This window comes from Polypterus senegalus, chromosome 3, assembly GCF_016835505.1.
Source record: "Polypterus senegalus isolate Bchr_013 chromosome 3, ASM1683550v1, whole genome shotgun sequence".
NCBI classification, from domain to species: Eukaryota; Metazoa; Chordata; class Cladistia; order Polypteriformes; family Polypteridae; genus Polypterus; species Polypterus senegalus.
Window position 1 is genome coordinate 96421339 of NC_053156.1, and position 19336 is coordinate 96440674.

Genomic DNA, 19336 nt, shown 5'->3' on the forward strand with positions numbered 1-19336 from the left:
ATCCACACATCTTATGTTAAAATCAAAGCACAATAACAAACCTTGCTCTCTCCTTCGAATATTATAGGAAGCTAGAATGTGCCTTCAAGAAGATTTTAGCATTAGGACCTGAACTTTGACACAAACAACAGTTTTGTCTTTTGGTTAATTATACTCTCTCTGCTTACCGCTGGTTTTCTGATATACCCCTTCACTTACATTTTGCTTGTCCCTAACAGATCTCTCATCTCCAGTTAGTTATCAAGTAGTTGAGTAGACCAGTGTGTCCTGACAACTGGTTCATGGACTAGTACTGTTTCATTGACTATTTTTGCTGGTCTGTGAAAATCATTGAATTTCCTGGTCATGTTTTTGAGCCTTTGAAAACACTTTTCAGATTACATTTTGAATGGAAAATTCAGTCTTGATACACACAACTCCAAGTTGGAACACCCCTTCCATCCCGCTCTCCAATCACATTGTATAGGGACACTTGAAACTCCAAGGTGGAAACCTGGCCTCCGATCGTATATCACTAGATCCGAATGCTTAAAACTTAAAGGAATTTCTGCACCTCCAATTTTTTTTAGAAAACCTTGATGCTTGAAACATCCATGGGGGATCCCCGCTCCCTAATATAATATAAATCTGGATGATAGAATCTCCACTCTACTAAGAAATTAAAGTTCAAAAAAGAGCACCGGCACTTACGTATTTCTAGTTCAGGCACTGTTTGAACAAAATATGTTACAGAATAAATAAGTTTATTATATTTTCCAAAGTTTACAATGATTTTCTTAGTTTTCTGCTGGTCCACAAGTCAAAAGAGGCTGAAAATCACAGCAGACTTCTAAACCCTGACTAGTATTAAGTCAATAAGGACTGACAAACTATTATGGGCTGAATAGCCTGTTCTTGTCAAAATTATTCTTGTGCTAAATAAATGCTACATTTTTAATGGACAACAAATTGTAAACTAATTATTGCTGCTGATGGAATGGACCTTTTGCCTTTGCGTAAGTTCACATGCTTGTTATGATTCAAAACCTTTAGTTGCTTTTTTTTTTTTTAATCTTAAAAATTGCTTTTTCTTTTGTTTTTCAAGTGGTCATTAACTGTGAGAGGTGAATTGGGACTCAACAGCTAGTCAGTTAACTCAATATAAAATAAGATCTGTTTCAATAAAATATTCTGAGAGAAAGAAGAGGGGGGAAGTGAAGGACTGTGAAGTACAAATCTGCTCAAGTGCACAAAAAATGATCTCAGAAAAGAATGACCATTAATGTTAGAAACTGCAGACAAAGCAAAATGAGGACATTAAAAACCCATAAAATTGAGTAACGTTTTGTGAACAGCAAGTATTGGTGTCTAAAAAAAATTAATTTGAGTGAACAGCCACAGACGCCATGACCTGCAAGAAGCTTGTGTGATGCCCCTGGTATATCCAGTGACCTCCAAACAACGTCTTACTAAACCCTCTTGCTGTGGTTAATTATGTAAAAATAAGGCCAGTTTTTGCCTTCCTTATCATTTTGCAGTTTCTTCACAATTAATGATGGAGGGCATGCTATTATAATCTCCTTGAAAGCAAAGTAAACTATATAAAGAAAGAAAGTGAGTAGAGGAAGTGAGGTGAGGTGCTCACTTTGTGATCTTCTTGATTACTTAACTAATTTTAGCTCTGTTTTGCTTGTTTTTGACCTTTCCTCTGGAATAAAGGTTTTGGATGCAGTTTGTTCCAAAGTTACCATTCATTCCTGCATCAGCTTGCTACTTAAAATACTACCCTTGCATTCTAACTCAGACCTCCCTCATGGAATGTTCTGATGCAGGTTTTTCTGTCTAGTAGTTAACATCCATCCATTCATTATCCAACCCACTATATCCTAACTACAGGGTCACGGGGGTCTGCTGGAGCCAATCCCAGCCAACACAGGGAGCAAGTCAGGAAACAAACTTCTGGCATGGAGCCTTAAATGATTACTGTCAATTTTCAGTAGTCTGCCATCCAGTAGCACATTGATAGGTGGTGAATTTTAATATCTACAGTATATATAAAAGTATGTATGTACTGTATGTGTGTATGTTCCAGCATCACTTCCGAACGGCTGGAGCAGTTTTCATGAAACTTGGTAAACATTTCTTATTGGTCGACTAAAAACACTTTAGGGTGAAATCAAGCCTAACCCAACCCCTTCTGGGTAGGGTGGAGGGTGATCTTGCGGTGGTCTTGTATGCATGTTATCATCCAGCTGACACTCCGAATGACCACCAGAGGGCAAACAGGAGGTGACGGCTAGCATCTATATATATAATTCACTAAGGCAAGACACCCATGGAAAGCACGCCGGAAGGGGCGTGGATTCACTAAGCCGCTGACAAGTAAGATGCCCATGGCGCACGCAGGAAGGAACCACGCCCACCAACTCTAAGACCATTGGATACGATGACAACTCACAGAACCACGCCCACCAACTTGGACGCGACAACACAGGAAAAACAGTGTCATTTATGTTTGTCTGTCGTAAAGTCCACATGCACCTCTGAGCCACGTTGACTGTTCACAGAGGCATGTTTCTCGCGTAAGTGAATCGCTATATGCAGCGTGTAAAACAGTTTGCGAGGGGTATCCCATGGGATCCTTAAAACAATCCTTTAAAACTGAGGTTAAAACCCAATGAAGGAAGCAGTCTTTAAAAACCAATAAGCCCTGTGCCTCTGTTTCATTACCATCTCACCTGCTTCACCAATGCAGGCCCTGCAACAGTCGAGACGCTCTCTCAGCAGCTGACCTTCTCTGTGCCTGACCGGTTCACACAGAGGCACCACATGACCAGGTGGTGTGTATGCTTCAAGAACGAGAGTGGACGCGGCAGGACTATCTAAGAAGAAGCATGTTTGTCACGGGTGTAAATCGCTGTATGCGGCGTGTAAAACAGTTTGTTTGTCGCGGATGTGAATTGTTGTATGCAGCGTGTAAAACAGTTTCCGAGGAGTTTCCCATGGTCTTAGACTTGGTGGCCAGGTCTCTGTCAGTTGCTCTTGCGACCGGGCACATGACCAGGCAGTGTGTATGCTTCGAGTGCGAGGGTGGACGTGACAGGACCATCTAAGAAAAATCATGTCACGGATGTGAATCGCTGTATGCAGTGTGTAAAACAGTTTGTTTGTCGTAGATGTGAATCGCTGTATGCGGCGTGTAGAGCAGTTTGCGAGGGGTATCCCATGGTCTTACAGTTGGTGGGCGGGTCTCTGTTAGTTGCTCTTTCAAGCGGGCACATGACCAGGCAGTGTGTATGCTTTGAGAGCATGGGTGGACGCGACAGTACCATCTAAGAACATTCATATTTGTCGCGGATGTGAATCGCTGTATGCAGCGTGTAAAACAATTTGTTGTGAATGTAAATCACTGTATGCAGCGTGTAAAACTCTGTATTGTATGTTGCCCTCTCCAGGGTTACATCTTTTCATTCACCTGCAGTCGTATACACAATGAAGTAAGCAGTCTTTAAAAACGAGTTTTCGGTTACGACGCACGACCGCGTGCACCATAGCAAACTGTTTTACATGCTACATACAGCAATTCGCATCCGCAACAAACATGCGTCTTCTTAGATGCTCCTGCACTTTGTACATACCCCTCTCCCACCTCGCTACTACCGTGGTCGGGTGTCTTGGTTGATTATATATAGAGAGGCAGCCAAAACCGCACAGAGCAATGAGTCACAGCTGCATCTGGACTGTACAAAGACGACAACGACTCGAGTGACGAGTTGGAGGTGGGCACATGAGCAGGCAGTGCATACTGGACGAGAAATCAGCAGACTAGCATGACGGAGGGAGCGGAGTGGACAACCTTCTCCTCTCCTCCCGTTCCACCCTCCGCGCCTGAGCGCCGCACGGACGATTGTGTGTTGCTTCGTTCTGTGCATTGTTACAATGTTGCTTTTCTTGCTGATTTATTACATTACCGATTTTTCAAATGTTAATTTTCTCCCTGTGCTTAAAAATCATTAAAAAAAACAGCCTGAATATGCGGCGTATGGTACGTTGCGGGTTGGCTTGTTCTTTATGTCTGAGCACCATGTGCCCCTGTTGCTTTTGAAATTAAATACAGTTGTCTGGTTCTGAGAATCAACTGGATGATAACATACATGGAAGACCTCAAGACAAGCACATGAGTCATTGTTTGTTAATTTATTTTTAAAGTTGTGTTTTTTTTAATTATATTTTTTTCAATAAGAAAAACACTATTTTCCTCCCGGGCAATGCTGGCTATTTCAGGTAGTAAAACATACAACAACAGACAGAAAATTGTAATAACAAGGTCATACAAGGTTTTACTTATTCAACACTTACTGGTTTATATTGTTCATGTGGAATTTAAGCTTATACAGAGGAAATGCATCTCTTTCCAACCATCTTCAACTTTGTATAAGAGCAATGTATGTTTTTGATTTGCTATGACTGTATTGTAAATATATATCTTTGCGTGAACTTCAATGGACATAATGAACATAAAAGCCTATTTACAGAAGCTCTCTCTTTAATTTTTTTACTTTGATAAACTTTTTTTTGTTATGAATTATTAATGTTAATGTATTTTTAAATTGAGAATCTACTGCTGCCATTGCAGACCTGAACTTCGGCTCATCTCAATTGCCTTTTGGATGAGCTGTGAACTTGAGATATCTCACGTGGTGAGTACTGAAAATCCGAAGGCTACCTTACGTCCACAACATCAGTGAATATAAAAGACTTTGAGGAATGTGAAGTGGGACCTGTTAAATATTCTTATACTCAGCTGGTAGCACTGTAATCACTACCACCTTATCAGTGGAACAGTTCACCTGAGGATGACAAGATCTGGAGTGAAGATAAATATAAGTTGTTCCAACGTTACCAATCGTTCCTTTATTAGCTTGCTACTGAAATTCTAATTCAGATCTTCCACATGGAATGTTCTGCGGGATTTTCTGCTGTCTAGTATTAAATATGGAACCAAAACTAGCCAGCCTTGATCACATTTTAAGTTTAATCACATTTTAAGTTTAAAGAACTCCTCAATCACTTTTTAAATGGAAAAAACTTTCACATTTCATGGTGAGTTATGGCAAATTCAGGTATTGTGGCATTCTGGGTACTGTGGAGACCTGGCTTAAATGGCCTATTTCAGATTTTATTTAATGCTGGATAGGTGACATCTGATATGATCAGACACAGTGAAAAGGGGTCTGGAGACTTACTGTATGTGAATAAGACATATGAAAAAATGAGCACATTACAATTTAAGCTCAAATGTATGATCCAGACTTTGAAAAGCAGTTTGAATTCCTCCGTGTTGCCAACTAGGAGAGGGGTTGCATTATCCTGTTGATGCTTATTTTTAAACTTGTCAATGGAAATGATTCACTCTGTTGTGACAACTCTAAAGATGAAATCATTCTGAAGGCTGGTGTCTTCATCCAGGCTACTTTGGATCTAATGGCAAGTTCTTTTTGTGGACACAGCCTGTGATAATCCAGGTTGGCTTGATGGTCCTTGATGCCACTTTAACCCAGAACCATCAATAATATAACCAAGGATGAGACGGCCAAATGAGGACACACATGGCCAGCAAAAGGCAGGTAAAAAGTGTTTCGGTGCTTTAATTACAAACCAAACAATAAAAGTGTCCAAAGCGGCGTGCTTCTTCCAATACATAAATAAATAATCCATAAAGTCAGTGTCTGTCTGTGAATTAAAATTCAAGAATTAATCAAACAATAAAACCTGAATAAAACCAGGTAGATACAGTTGTGCTTGAAAGTTTGTGAACCATTTAGAATTTTCTAGATTTCTGCATAAATATGACCTAAAACATCATCAGATTTTCACTCAAGTCCTAAAAGTAGATAAAAAGAAACCAGTTAAACAAATGAGACAAAAATATTATACTTGGTCATTTATTTATTGAGGAAAATGATCGAATATTACATATTTGTGAGTGGCAAAAATATGTGAACCTTTGCTTTCAGTATCTGGTGTGACCTCCCTTTGCAGCAATAACTGCAACTAAACGTTTCCGGTAACTTTTGATCATTCCTGCACACTGGGTTGGAGAAATTTTAGCCCATTCCTCCGTACAGAACAGCTTCAACTCTGGGATGTTGGTGGGTTTCCTCACATTAACTGCTCGCTTCAGGTCCTTCCACAACATTTCGATTGGATTAAGGTCAGGACTTTGACTTGGCCATTCCAAAATATTAACTTTATTCTTTAATCATTCTTTGGTAGAACGACTTGTGTGCTTAGGGTCGTTGTCTTGCTGCATGACCCACCTTCTTTTGAGTTTCAGTTCATGGACAGATGTCCTGACATTTTCCTTTAGAATACTCTGATATAATTCAGAATTCATTGTTCCATCAATAAAGGCAAGCCATCCTGGCTCAGATGCAGCAAAACAGGCCTGAACTATGATACTACCACCACCATGTTTCACAGATGGGATAAGGTTCTTATGCTGGAATGCAGTGTTTTCCTTTCTCCACACATAACACTTTTCATTTAAACCAAAAAGTTCTATTTTGGTCTCTTCCGTCCACAAAACATTCTTTCAATAGCCTTCTGGTTTGTCCATATGATCTTTAGCAAACTGCAGATGAGCAGCAATGTTTTTTTGGAGAGCAGTGGCTTTCTCCTTGCAACCCTGCCATGCACACCATTGTTGTTCAGTGTTCTCCTGATGGTGGACTCATAAACATGAACATTAGCCAATGTGAGAGAGGCCTTCAGTTGCTTAGAAGTTACCCTGGGGTCCTTTGTGACCTCGCTGACTATTACACGCCTTGCTCTTGGAGTGATCTTTGTTGGTCGACCACTTCTGGGGAGGGTAACAATGGTCTTGAATTTCCACCATTTGTACATAATCTGTCTGACTGTGGATTGGTGGAGTCCAAACTCTTTAGAGATGATTTTGTAACGTAACCTTTTCCAGCCCGATGAGCATCAACAACTCTTTTTCTGAGGTCCTCAGAAACTCCTTTGTTCGTGACATGATACACTTCCACAAACATGTGTTGTGAAGGGCAGACTTTGATAGATCCCTGTTCTTTAAATAACACACAGTGTCCACTCACACCTGATTGTCATCTCATTGATTGAAAACACCTGACTTGAATTTCACCTTCAAACTAACTGCTAATCCTAGAGGTTCACATACTTTTGCCACTCACAAATATGTAATATTCGATCATTTTCCTTAATAAATAAATGATCAAGTATAATATTTTTGTCTCATTTGTTTAACTGGTTTCTCTTTATCTACTTTTAGGAACTGAGTGAAAATCTGATGATGTTTTAGGTCATATTTATGCAGAAATATAGATAATTCAAAAGGGTTCACAAACTTGCAAGCACAACTGTATCAGGTACTTCCTGCTCTATCTCCAGCTCTCCTTCTGAGCACAGCATGGCTTTTTTCCTTGTCTACCCAACTCACCACAATAGTCATGCAGCCGGCAGAGACATCAGTAGCTGTGGTCTCCACTTCTGACTCTCATCCCAACTGCCTCCATCAGCATCTGCCAAAACACTCCGAGCTGGCAGTCCCTCCATCTCCCACTACGCTATCCTAGCATCTTCTGGATCCCTAGGAGGGCTCCACCACCATCATAGCCTACTCCTCTATAATTATTTGGTGGGGAACAGCTGGTACACCAAGCTCTTGCTCCTCTGCTGGGCTACCAACTGCTCTGCCTCTTCTCCCTCACACTGGCTCAGACACCTGATACTGCCTTTTCACTCCTGGTTCTCTTCTTGTTCTGTTCCATTCTCGATTTCTCTCTTGTCCTTCTCGGGCTTCTTTATACACTTTCAACAGATGCAGGTGTGCTGACGCTGATTACAGCCTCCTGAGTGCTAATGAGGCATTCAACTGAACCGTGTGTACCTGCACACTTATCTGATCACCTCAATTCACACCTCAGAGTCACTGCAGCAAACTACCATACAGACACCTCCCACTCCGCATAACGGCACAATCACCGTGAACACCGCTTTACTGCACAGCCAGCTGGACCTGCTATATTGAGATGTTAATGCCTTTAAATGTAAACCTCTTCACATCTTCACAGGTCTCACCATCTCACTACCACGTACAAGCCTGGTATTAACAGTAGCAGCTCTTCATTATCCAATCCAGTAAATTCTTATATGTGTTTGGGAGGATTTGTTGTTTGTTTATTTTAATATTTATCTATATGTATTTCCGGAGATTTTGTAAAGTTTAAATTTTCCCATGGGGACAAATACAGTTAATATAACCTAATCTAATCTAATAATGCTACCAACTTTTGCTACACTGTCTTTATGCAGGAAAGATTATCACAAAAACTTCTGTTAAGAGCAATATTGCATGTCTTGCACTTACTGAACTAAGGGCTATCTACATATGCTGTAGTGTGTATAAAGGCAGCTGATAATATTTCTGCATTCTTCACCATCATTTTTGACCATTTACAATAAATGTATATTTAACAGAAATTGTTTAACAAAGACTTTTTTATGAGCGGGCTGTCAGATCTCCAACAGTGTAACAGGAGAACTGACATCTCCTGAAGTGTGTTAACATAAATATTTGGTATGGCTTACCTACATGATAGACATATATTGGAAAGGATTCAATTATGTCATATAATAAAGTTTTGATTTTTGGGTGAGCTTCAAAAAGCCAATCACAAATCACAGTATGGTATCTTAAGGAATGTATTACAAGAATAATGTGGTTCCAGGGTTACTGCTGCACAACATTCAGTCCTTGTAATTAGGAAGCAAAATTATTAGTACCAGACATATTCAGCCAGTTGAAGTTCCAGCAGCAGGATATGATGGAGGAATTAAATACAGTGGAACCTTGGATTACAAGTAACTTGGTTTGCGAGCGTTTTGCAAGACGCGCAAACATTTTTAAGACATTTTAACTTGATAAACGAGCGAGGTCATGCAATACGAGTACTGTAGTCCATATATGCTTTGTCTGCCGAGCGTCACGTGATCACAACTGAGCTGATGGTTCTTCTTTCTCTCGCTGCGGGATTGTGGGTAATCATCAGTCGGCGTGCCTCACTCATATAGTCAACATCCGTACGAGCGTATACTGTTTACTACAGCATTGTGACCACGTGTGTGTGTTGTAACGTATCTCTGCCTTGCACCCCAAAACACGAAGCTGAGTCTCAGTACTTTAGCGACACCAGATTTATTCAGCTTGAAACAGTAACACTGCTGTTATTTATTGTAGCGGGATCTGCCACTCTCCTATACATAGACATAGCAGTCAGACAGGGTCATGCCCAGGTTAGTGGCCAAGTAATACTGTGCCCTATGCATTTATAACATTCCTTGTATCACCCATCAACGGCAGGCACTTATAGCATGTCCGCGATCTTTTCGGATTCGCTTTTACAGCGAACTGCTACAGCGCTGGGAGACTGCAATTGCTTCGGGATGCTCTTCCGTGTGCCGTCCTATTGGGTGGAATCCCACAAGAGTTTAGAAACTCACTCACACCAGCCATAATTCTTTTTAAAGGTAAAGTGCAGGTTAATTTGTTATATGCATTTTTACTTTATATTTTGTATTAATCATTTTTATATGAATAGTTTTGGGTTGTGGAACGAATCATCCTAGTTTCCATTATTTCTTATGGGGAAATTCACTTTGATATATGAATGCTTTGGATTGCAAACATGTTTCCGGAACGAATTACACTCGCAAACCAAGGTTCCACTTATATCTCAATACGCTGATGCCTGGGCACGTCAAACAGAGTATTTGTCAAGCATGGTTCACATTAAAAGATTCAGGGGAAGACTCGGGATATACCTGAGGGATTATATGAGGGGTGTTACAAAAGTCTTTAACCTTCATTTCAGATGACATTAATTTGGACATCACGTTTATTCTTTACAAAAAATTCTTAGCCATAGGAAGTGTTGGCGAGTGGTACGAGGGGGAAGACTGAGAGAAGTGGAGGTCACCCAAGCCTGATTCTGAACAGAGTCATTTTTCCATCAAGACAATGCGCTGGTTCACACTGCAAAGCTGACTACTGAAAACTTTGGAGAAATTTGGCATCAAGCTGGTTGAACCCCTCCTTATTCAACCAGTTTAGGACCTTGTGATTTCAGGTTGTTCCCAAAAAATCAAAGAACTTTTGCATGGAAAAGTTTCAGAGGAATATGATGAATTCATTGATGTGGTGAATGAGAAACTTGAGAGCTTAACTCAAGGTGACTTTGCTGCTTGCTTTGACAAATGGCAAGTGCATTGAGCTTGAGGGTGACTATGAGGAAAAGGCTTGAATGCTTTGTTGAAGTCAACAATAAATGAGCTTTCACTGGGGAATAAGGTTTTGTTTTAATATTTCTTTCATGAAAGGCTAAGGACTTTTGCAGCACCCCTTATATATTTTTGCTGGCTTTGGAATGTCTGAGGATTTCCCCCAAGTGTAAATGACTGTTGCTGAAGATATGGTGGCCTGATGTGTCCAGCTGAACATGTTAATGCTTAGTGGATTGAAGTGAAGTAAGGTGAGTTGGTGACTATACCTTTTGTGAGTATTCCTTTCTAAACTCAAGTAATATACTAAAATCAAATTTTGAACAATGAGTTTTTGACAGATTTACATATTCTAGAAATCCTTTAGCATAATTTTCTGTATGATATCTGCATTTTTATGTACAGTATGTGTGTCGGTATTCACTAGCGGACATTCTCTTTCTTCCATGTTAGATTTTAAATATATGACAGAATGCCCAGTGAAGCTTTTGCTAGTAGAACCCCAGAGGTTTTTCTGTACCTGAATTTTTTTTTTTTGCTTTTCCCTCTGGCCCCTGGCCCCCTGGTTTATTTGATTATTCATTTGTCCTATTTTACACTTTCTACTATTTGTGAAGGACCTTGAAATATATTTTGTATTGGAAATTGCTATATAAATAAATATTGTTTTCTCTGTCATGAATCAAGTGCTTAAAGTAAAATTTTATAACAATTACTGTAATCCTGAAATGCTAGATGCTTATTGATTTTAAACAAATTTGGTTGATTTTGTCATTTTTATTTCTGAAAGTGACTCTAGTGAGAGCGAGTATCATCAGTGAGAGAACCTGACATTTCTGTTTATTGATATCTCATTTAAATTCAGTGTCCTACTCCTAATATACACTGAAACGGTGTTTATTTCTGTCACGTGAGCACTGATATTGCTTCTGTTATTTATAAATTTGGAACATGGAGCATAGACATGATGTAACTGAAAACTACTCAAGATCATGTGCCTCTCCTCTGCATTGTGGGGGTCAGAGAAAGGTGTAAGGGACCCTTGTCTGAGCGGTTAGCCCTTGTCACCTGACACATGTAATGATGTGATTGATGTTACAGTTAAAAATACAAGCCATATGAAACACTAAGGGTACCGCCAGTTATTTTACCAACAACTCAGCCACCACATACAGCACCACAGTGTCCAGCAAAGCTACTCTGCCTCAGAATAAACAAATCATGGGTTGACTCAGTCCAACAAGCCACAACATTTGTCAGTCTCTTCTTGGCATCACAGATGACTTGTGCGTTAATGAAATTTAACTGCTTAGGGTTAACAAAAGCAGTTTCATTTTTGCTTCAGTGCAAATAAGTAGCACTGGCCCTCTTAAAATCCATCCATTACCCAACCCGCTATATCCTAACTACAGGGTCACGGAGGTCCGCCAGGAGCCAATCCCAGCAAACACAGGGCGAAAGGCAGGAAACAAACCCTGGGCAGGTCACCAGCCCACCGCAGGGTGCACACACACACACCCACACACACACAACCCACACACTAGGGACAATTTAGAATCGCCAACGCACCTAACTTGCATGTCTTTAGACTGTGGGAGGAAACTGGAGCACCCGGTGGAAACCCACGCAGACACGAGGAGAACATGCAAACTCCACGTAGGGAGGACCTGGGAAGCGAACCTGGGTCTCCTAACTGCAGGCAGCAGTGCTACCACTGCGCCACCATGCCGTCCCCTCTTAAAATGAACTTAAATAAAATCTGTACGCCATAATTATCGCTTTTGAGGTGTAATATGTTTGTCATGACAATACACATTATAGTAATGGCTCGAGGATATGAATTATTATGCGTGAGTTTTCATTTAGCTGGTTTAGTTGATCAAGGTCAAATTGTTGTAAATAGCATGTTCCTCTGTCAATTTCTCTTTTATTAATCACGAGATTTGCATGGAAAGCTGTGTATGTGAAGAAAGAAGCCTGAAATGTGTGCACATACTGTAGCTTTGTACGTTTTATAAATCTGACTCTAGGATCCCATCTGTGTCTTAAAAACAGTTCCTGTTTTTTGTTGTTTTAGTGCCTTAAGAATGATTTAAGTAAATTACAGTACTGTAATTTCAAATTGTTTTACCACCAAAAGTGGATCCACATTTGTAAAGTAATTGTTGTGATGTCTCATTATTCAGTTTAGTTTAAATAAAGAAAATGTCTCTCACTGTGTTCCTTCAAATTTGATTTCTCCTAGCAGCACCTCTAAACCAATTCATTTAACTGCAGAGATCCTTCTACTTTGCTGTTCCTTTGTAGCTAAATTCACATAAGGAACTTATTGTAAGAAACAATGCAATTAACCAGCGTAATAAATGAATGCTACGTACAATATTTGCAGAGCTGCTATCTTGTCTTTTAGGAGCTCCTGGGCCTTGTTGAAGTCAGACACCATATTCTGAGTATCCCGGATATGGGCTGCAGTCATTTCAGTCAACTCCCTCTCGTGTCTTTTCATCAGCTCCTGCTCATGGACCCTATGAAGGAAGAGGAAGATGGCTTCAGTAAAGCTTCTGAAAGTGTTGCATACATTACAACTAAGAGAACTAAATCTATGGCATTAATGGAGGCTTTGTGATAGCCAATAAAATATTTTAAATCATCAGACTCTTTTCAAGCACTACTTCAAATTACATTACATTACATTCTTATACACAGTGCTTATTACTCTACAGGTTGTTTCACGGTAATATAGTTATGACTCTGTACATTCCCATGTCATATTGACCATCTGACTGTTGTCCTAATCATATAAAAATGAATACACTGGAAGGAATTTTTATTCATCCATGTAAAGAATGATTAATAGTTTAATAATGAAGTGAACACCCCAAGTACAGTTAAAAAACACATATGACACGGGACACAGGACACAAGAATGCCAAGGTACCTGATTTGTTGGTTGGCTTCACTCCGTATTTTCAGAACCTCTTTGCCTTTGAGCTCGAGCTCCTTGGTCAGTGTACTGATATTCTCATGAAGTGAGTGGATCTCTTTATCCAGCTCTGCAATGTGGTGCTCTCTGTGTCTCACTTCATTCTGCAGCTCAGCAATGCGGCCAAGCAGCTCCTTCTCCTGAAAAGCAAAGACGGTATGTTTTTGTGATTAATTTTGTATTAAACTGGTAACAGAATATCAACAAGAAATATAAGAAGAAACTACCATAAAAGCATAACCACCCAAATCACACCAACTAACCCCAACATATCATTTGAGTTAATGGTTAAATATTATGGGATAACCCAGTCCCCAGAACCGCAATTAGACCACACCAGCAAAATGAAAAAGAGCATCAGTAAGAAAAAACAGTACCAGGGGTAACAGTGGGACTGAAACAACTGGGCAGTTGCAATCCAACTTTCAACTGAATTGCTTAAGACTCCATTAATTGGTGTTGTAAAGAATTCAGGTTGATTTAAATTATAAAAGGAGGACCACCAACTGTCCAAAATAACTGAAAAGCCATAATTGGTGTGGCTTCCAGAGTACCAATACAGAATAGTTAATATTGATGGTGGTTAAGCAGTAGTATAAAGAGGCCTAAAGTTTGATGTAATAGTGGAATACTTCAAAATATGTAACAAGCAAATGTGGAATAAAAGGGGAATAAATAGCAAAGAGAATCGAGGTGAGGCCCAGCTGATGGTACTTATGTGGAGTAGAGTAAATCTACGTAAACATCTGACTTGGATGGATAGGTAGCTGGGAATTCTGGGACCTAGCATTGGGGAATGCTATACAGTATCCCATGAGAATGGGAAGACAGGGGTTATATCCTCTGAAACAATGTGAAATCAAAGGGGAGAAATTTGTAAGATTCTTTACATAGTAATGAATGGAGAGTGTAATAATTTCTCTTAGATAAGAGAAAAAGATAGAGAAAACAGCAGGTGTGCTGGTAGAGCTGTAGTCAGCGAAACAATACATAACTGGAGTTGTTGGTAGAAGAGGAAAGTCATAATGGAAAAACTGAAACAACCCATGAAGAGCAGAACTTCATGAGTCCTGAGCCACTGAACACATTGTCATGTATGCTACTCTTTGTATGCTGTCACTAGGAACATACATGGAGATGGCCACCTCCTGAGAGTGCTGGGTCATGGAATAAAGGAATGAGAATATCCCATCCTTTAAAGATTGCAAGGAGCTTTTCAACATTGTGTCAGACACACATGGTGTATGTCAAGTTAGGTCCAAAGAACAGCTCTATTCAATAAGGGCGCGCACAAAAAGGCGAGCTTCAAAAGGGCGACCTCAATTGGGTGCGGCGAATAAAGGCCCGTGTAAATAAAGGCGAGCTTCAAAAAGGCGAACTCAATTGAGCGCGGCGAATAAAGGCATTCGTGGATAATTTAGTTCAAATGGCTCAGGACTATGTGAAGAGCAACAAAGGTGCAGATCTACCTGTAGTCGAAGGCTACACATTCAGAAAGGAGAAAACTATCTTCGATCTATCTATGTGGCATTGCACATAATCTACAGCTACAAGTGTAACACAACAATGAGTAAGAGCAGAAAACAATAACGAAATATAGAGAGCTTTAGAAACAGTTATTTAGAAGTTCATGCATTAATTAATTGAATGTTTTAATATTCTTGCTTTCACCTTTTTATATGTTCAATCATTGCCTTTATCTAATAAATTTTCTGTAATAATTTTGTTGCGTTTGCCTTTATTCGTTGCGCCCAATTGAGGTCGCACTTTTGAAGCTTGCCTTTATTTACGCGCCCTTATTGAAGAATACCCCGAAGGACAATTTGAAGATTTTAGACTTTGGAATACTCTAAGCAGAGTGGGGAAGCAAGGGTAGATTGTATAGAAAGACACAGAGGTGGATGGGAAATAGACCAATGGTAGACTTCTAGGTCAGGAAGTTACGCCTCAACACTCCATCTGTCTTGAACTGGAGTTTAGTGCCTAAGGTTAGGTTTCTTAGCATTCTACCAAAACCTGGAGATCAGTGACCTGACTTCAATCCAGTAACTAGAGGGAGGAGAAAGCATAGCCTTAGTGTGTGTAAAAATAAAGATGGTATGATATTAATTTTGGCAGTAGCATGCAGAGTTTGAAAAGAAAAAGAATGTTTACTTTATGAAGGTTACTACATATGTCAAAATGTAACTAATAGTTGTTAAAAGTTACATCTGAAGATAAGTCCAAAACTAGAGCTCCTAAATATCTTAAGACTATGACAGAGCTTTGACCGGGGTGGTTATGGGGTGGCTGTTTATGAGGTTGGGGGATCAATCGATGGCACATGTCATTGAGAGGCAAAAGTGAAGACTTCATCTAACTGACTTTTCAAACAGGCAATATTACAAAAGAATTGAAAAGAGTATCTAACTTGTAAGATGTTTGCTAAAATCTCTCGGGTTGAGTGACAGGAGTGTTTAACTTCATAAAATAATATTGGTATAAAACCTTTAGCACTGTCAGTAAGAATGAAAAGCTTCCATGTTTGTGATTTGTTTCCCTCCCGTAAGACTACCTTCCCATATATATTCCAAAGACATGCAGACTAGATTTACTGAAGTATCTAAGCTGATCCTGTACGAGTGAGTGTGCCATGCAATTTATAAGTTACACCAAGTAGCACACCCAGGGTTGTCTCCTGCCTTGGCTCTTAACCTTTGCTAATGTTTTTGTAATTTCAGGCCACCTGAATGAGAACGAAACCAGTCAAAATCTGGAATAGATGATTTGGTAACTTGTGCGATGAGTCATTTCTACACCTAAACACTACAAAAACTAAGGAACTGATACTTTTAGATGAAACCCCGTCTGTCTACAAGAAACAATCCTCAAAGACTAGGTGACTGGTGTAAAGCAGAACAGCATTGACACACAGACAACCTGCTTGTACCTACTTCAGACTTTCTTTTTGAAATAATATTGTCTGCGCAAATGATGCAGTCAGGAAAGGCAGGCATATCTAGCAAGGAGCCATTCAGTTTAAGTCAGAATCTCGGGTCTGATTTGTAATATTTGGAACTGCTACTTAACTGTCTGTGGAGGACCGACTGCATTTCACTTGAAGAGTCAGACTTTTTAAACCATTTTGTGTACCTGGGTGTTACTATGAAGCTAGAAACTATTCAGATAATCATTAATCGATAGTAAAATAAAATTCATTAAACTAATTCTATCATAATATTTAGAAACTTGATAAATGTTAATGCATAAATGCTATAAACTGTTTAATACAGTAAAATTGGGTTTAATACAGTACTTTCTTTAGTCCAGTCTATAGCAGCAACTCCCTGTTAAGTGCCACTTTGAGCAGGACCGAAGATTCTGATGCGTTAAATTGCTCGTAATTTCTTCCATACGATTTATAATTAACTTTATTACAAAACTTAGGTAAATTAAAGAACATAATAAACTTATTAAAATTGGTCTAACATATTTCCAAAAATGCCATTTCCTTTACTTGAAACCTATGTAATTAAACCCCACAAAAAACAGTTAAAAAACTGTTGTCCTGCTCAACAGCAATCATCTGACCCTGTACAGAATTAAAAGCTAGAAGCAGAGCACATTAATGAAGCACCTACTTATAATAGATAAAGGCAAGATTAATCAACTAATACTTACACTATAATACAGGCAGTTACATATTATTGCACAAATAGCTCTTACACAGTTCATTTATAAGAATGAAGGCTTTTTTCTTTTCCTTGGCTGTACTGATGATACAGAACACGTAAAATTAAAGGTACATTTTACACATGCTCTAATCCCTTAAATTTTTTTTTACTCCTTGTAATAAAGATTTCAGAACAGTGTTACAGGTCATCAGTCACTACATCACTGTATCGGCTGCATAACCTTACATGTGCTGCAATTTTCACAAGGTACTGGTGCAAAACAGACAAGGTCTAAAGGAGTTTCTTGAAATGCACCCATTCAAGTGTGTAGATGCCATCTATATTTGTGTCACGAGTCAAAAACTGAGCCGTCCCGTTCATCAGATGCATTTTATGAAAGCAGCAAAAGCCTTCCTTTACTCCTGCCAATATTTTATACAGATAACATGTTAAAGCAGCGTCAAAGATTCATTTTAAACAAGTGAAAGACTCTAATATCTTCAGAGAATACCATAACAAAACTAATTAGTGAACTGATTCCAAATTATATGAAATCTATAAATCTCATCCCTCAGGCAACTCACTTTAAACATTTTGTCTTGATGGAAAGCATGCATGAAAGAGCTCTGAAATGTAAGCTCCGCTAACAGAGCTGGTGGCTCCGACTAGAAGGTAAAAAATGAATTAGGACTGGATTAGATTGCGAAGTGTCCAAGCTTGGCATACATTTTGGCCTTTATAATACATTTGGCTGATGGCTTGATGCGCAGATGGCTTAAGCTGGCATCACAGTTCAGGACTTTTCTTCAGTTTTTATTCATAGCCTTCATTTATGTAAGAAAATCAAAGTGAGTTTTAAACAGTTTGTTTACTGTTAGTTGTGTAGTGTGACACCACCCCAGTGTTAACCAACCCTACAACTCTTGGTGACTGGCTGTGACAAAATTAAACTGGCTTGATTTTCTTATAGTATGTCACAAGGGTGTAATGAATTCTGATAGTGGTGCAAAAATCAGAAGGCAAAAACTCAGTTAACAACCAGTGGATGGAGAAATTAAATGCAGGCAAAAATTATTGTCTAGTAAGAGGTAAAAGGTTAAAACCAAAATGAAAATCAATTTCAAATACCAAACTTACAATTTGGGATTTTATAAGATGCCATTTATGAAATTCCGGCTTTGTGTTTGTAACCTTCTGGTTATTTATTTATAGATGTGGACACTACGTAAACCGTTCTGACAAAGTTTTCTCAAAAAGAAAAGTTTGTTACCTCATACAACCAAGTAATGATTATATTTTGGAGAGAATTTCAATTAAAACAATTACAATGTAGGATGTCTCATCTCATCTTCCCAAACTGCTTTTTCTAGGAAGGGTTGTGGTGACTATAGTGATTACTTTCTCACTAATGTCATCTACCATTTTTTGGGCCATTTTTCTTTTTGTTTGATAGGGTATAAATTTAATCATACTTGCAGACACTTGTGCTAAGGTGCATTGAGACTACGTTCACTGCCATTATTGCACCTAAATCAAACTACAGATACAGACTATCCACTTAAACCATCTAACATTTAGACATTTATCCAACCATTTTCCACGTCACCGAGAAACTGTGCTGGGTGCGAGGTGGGAACCAATTCTAGGCTGGGTGACCTTCACTGATAAAAAAAAAAAAACAGCTAAATTCTACTAGAACATAAAGGCAAATGTTTCGAACTCCTAATTTTCTATTATTGTCCAGTTTTACATGTTGTAGTCCTTCTACAACAATCTTTTTCAGGTACCAATTTAGATCCTTGGCAATATTATGAATTTAGAATATTCTCTAATTACTTAAAAAGTGCCATGTTTCAGCCAGGGTTACTAACATGTCTTGTTTCATGTCTTCTTTGGTAATTTTTGTGCCATTTATGTATATAAATTTTGCTTTTGTGCACTGTTGTTTTTTCATCTTGTCTTTAAGCTGTCCGTGTTATGTCCCATGTGTTTTGTGGGTGGTATCTCAAGAGGAAGAGTCCTCCACAGACCCTGGTGGTTCATTTTGAACACGCTTAGGAGTGGTGGGTGTTACAGTGATCTTTCTAGGCCTTGTGCTTTTCATGATCCATTGGATTTTTTTTTACCTTTTGCTTTTCAACTATTTCAGCTATTCTTGGTATTTCATTTTGGGACTTGATTGCTTGGGTGGCATGGTGGCACATTGGTAGCGATGCTGCCTCACAGTAACGTGCCCTGGGTTCGTGTCCCGGGTCCTCCCTGTGTGGAGTTTGTATGTTCTCCACGTGCCTGTGTGGGATCCCTGCGTGTGCTCCATTTTCCTCCCACGGTTCAAAGACACTGTGGTGGGCTGGTGCCTTGTGCCCTATGTTGGCTGGGATTAGCTCCAGCAGACCCCCGT

At 39.3% G+C, this 19336-nt stretch overlaps 1 protein-coding gene across 6 annotated transcripts in view; it reads right to left on the bottom strand.

Annotated features, from left to right (window-relative positions):
- Window positions 1-19336, bottom strand: part of fam184ab (family with sequence similarity 184 member Ab) — a 651259-nt gene that overhangs the window by 95859 nt on the left and 536064 nt on the right. For all 6 annotated transcript variants that reach the window (XM_039747649.1, XM_039747653.1, XM_039747651.1 and 3 more), the window contains 2 exons: window positions 13238-13422; window positions 12678-12824 (listed from right to left, as the gene is read on the bottom strand). In XM_039747649.1, the coding sequence (XP_039603583.1) occupies window positions 12678-12824; window positions 13238-13422 (332 nt within the window). The remainder of the gene's footprint in view (window positions 1-12677; window positions 12825-13237; window positions 13423-19336) is intronic.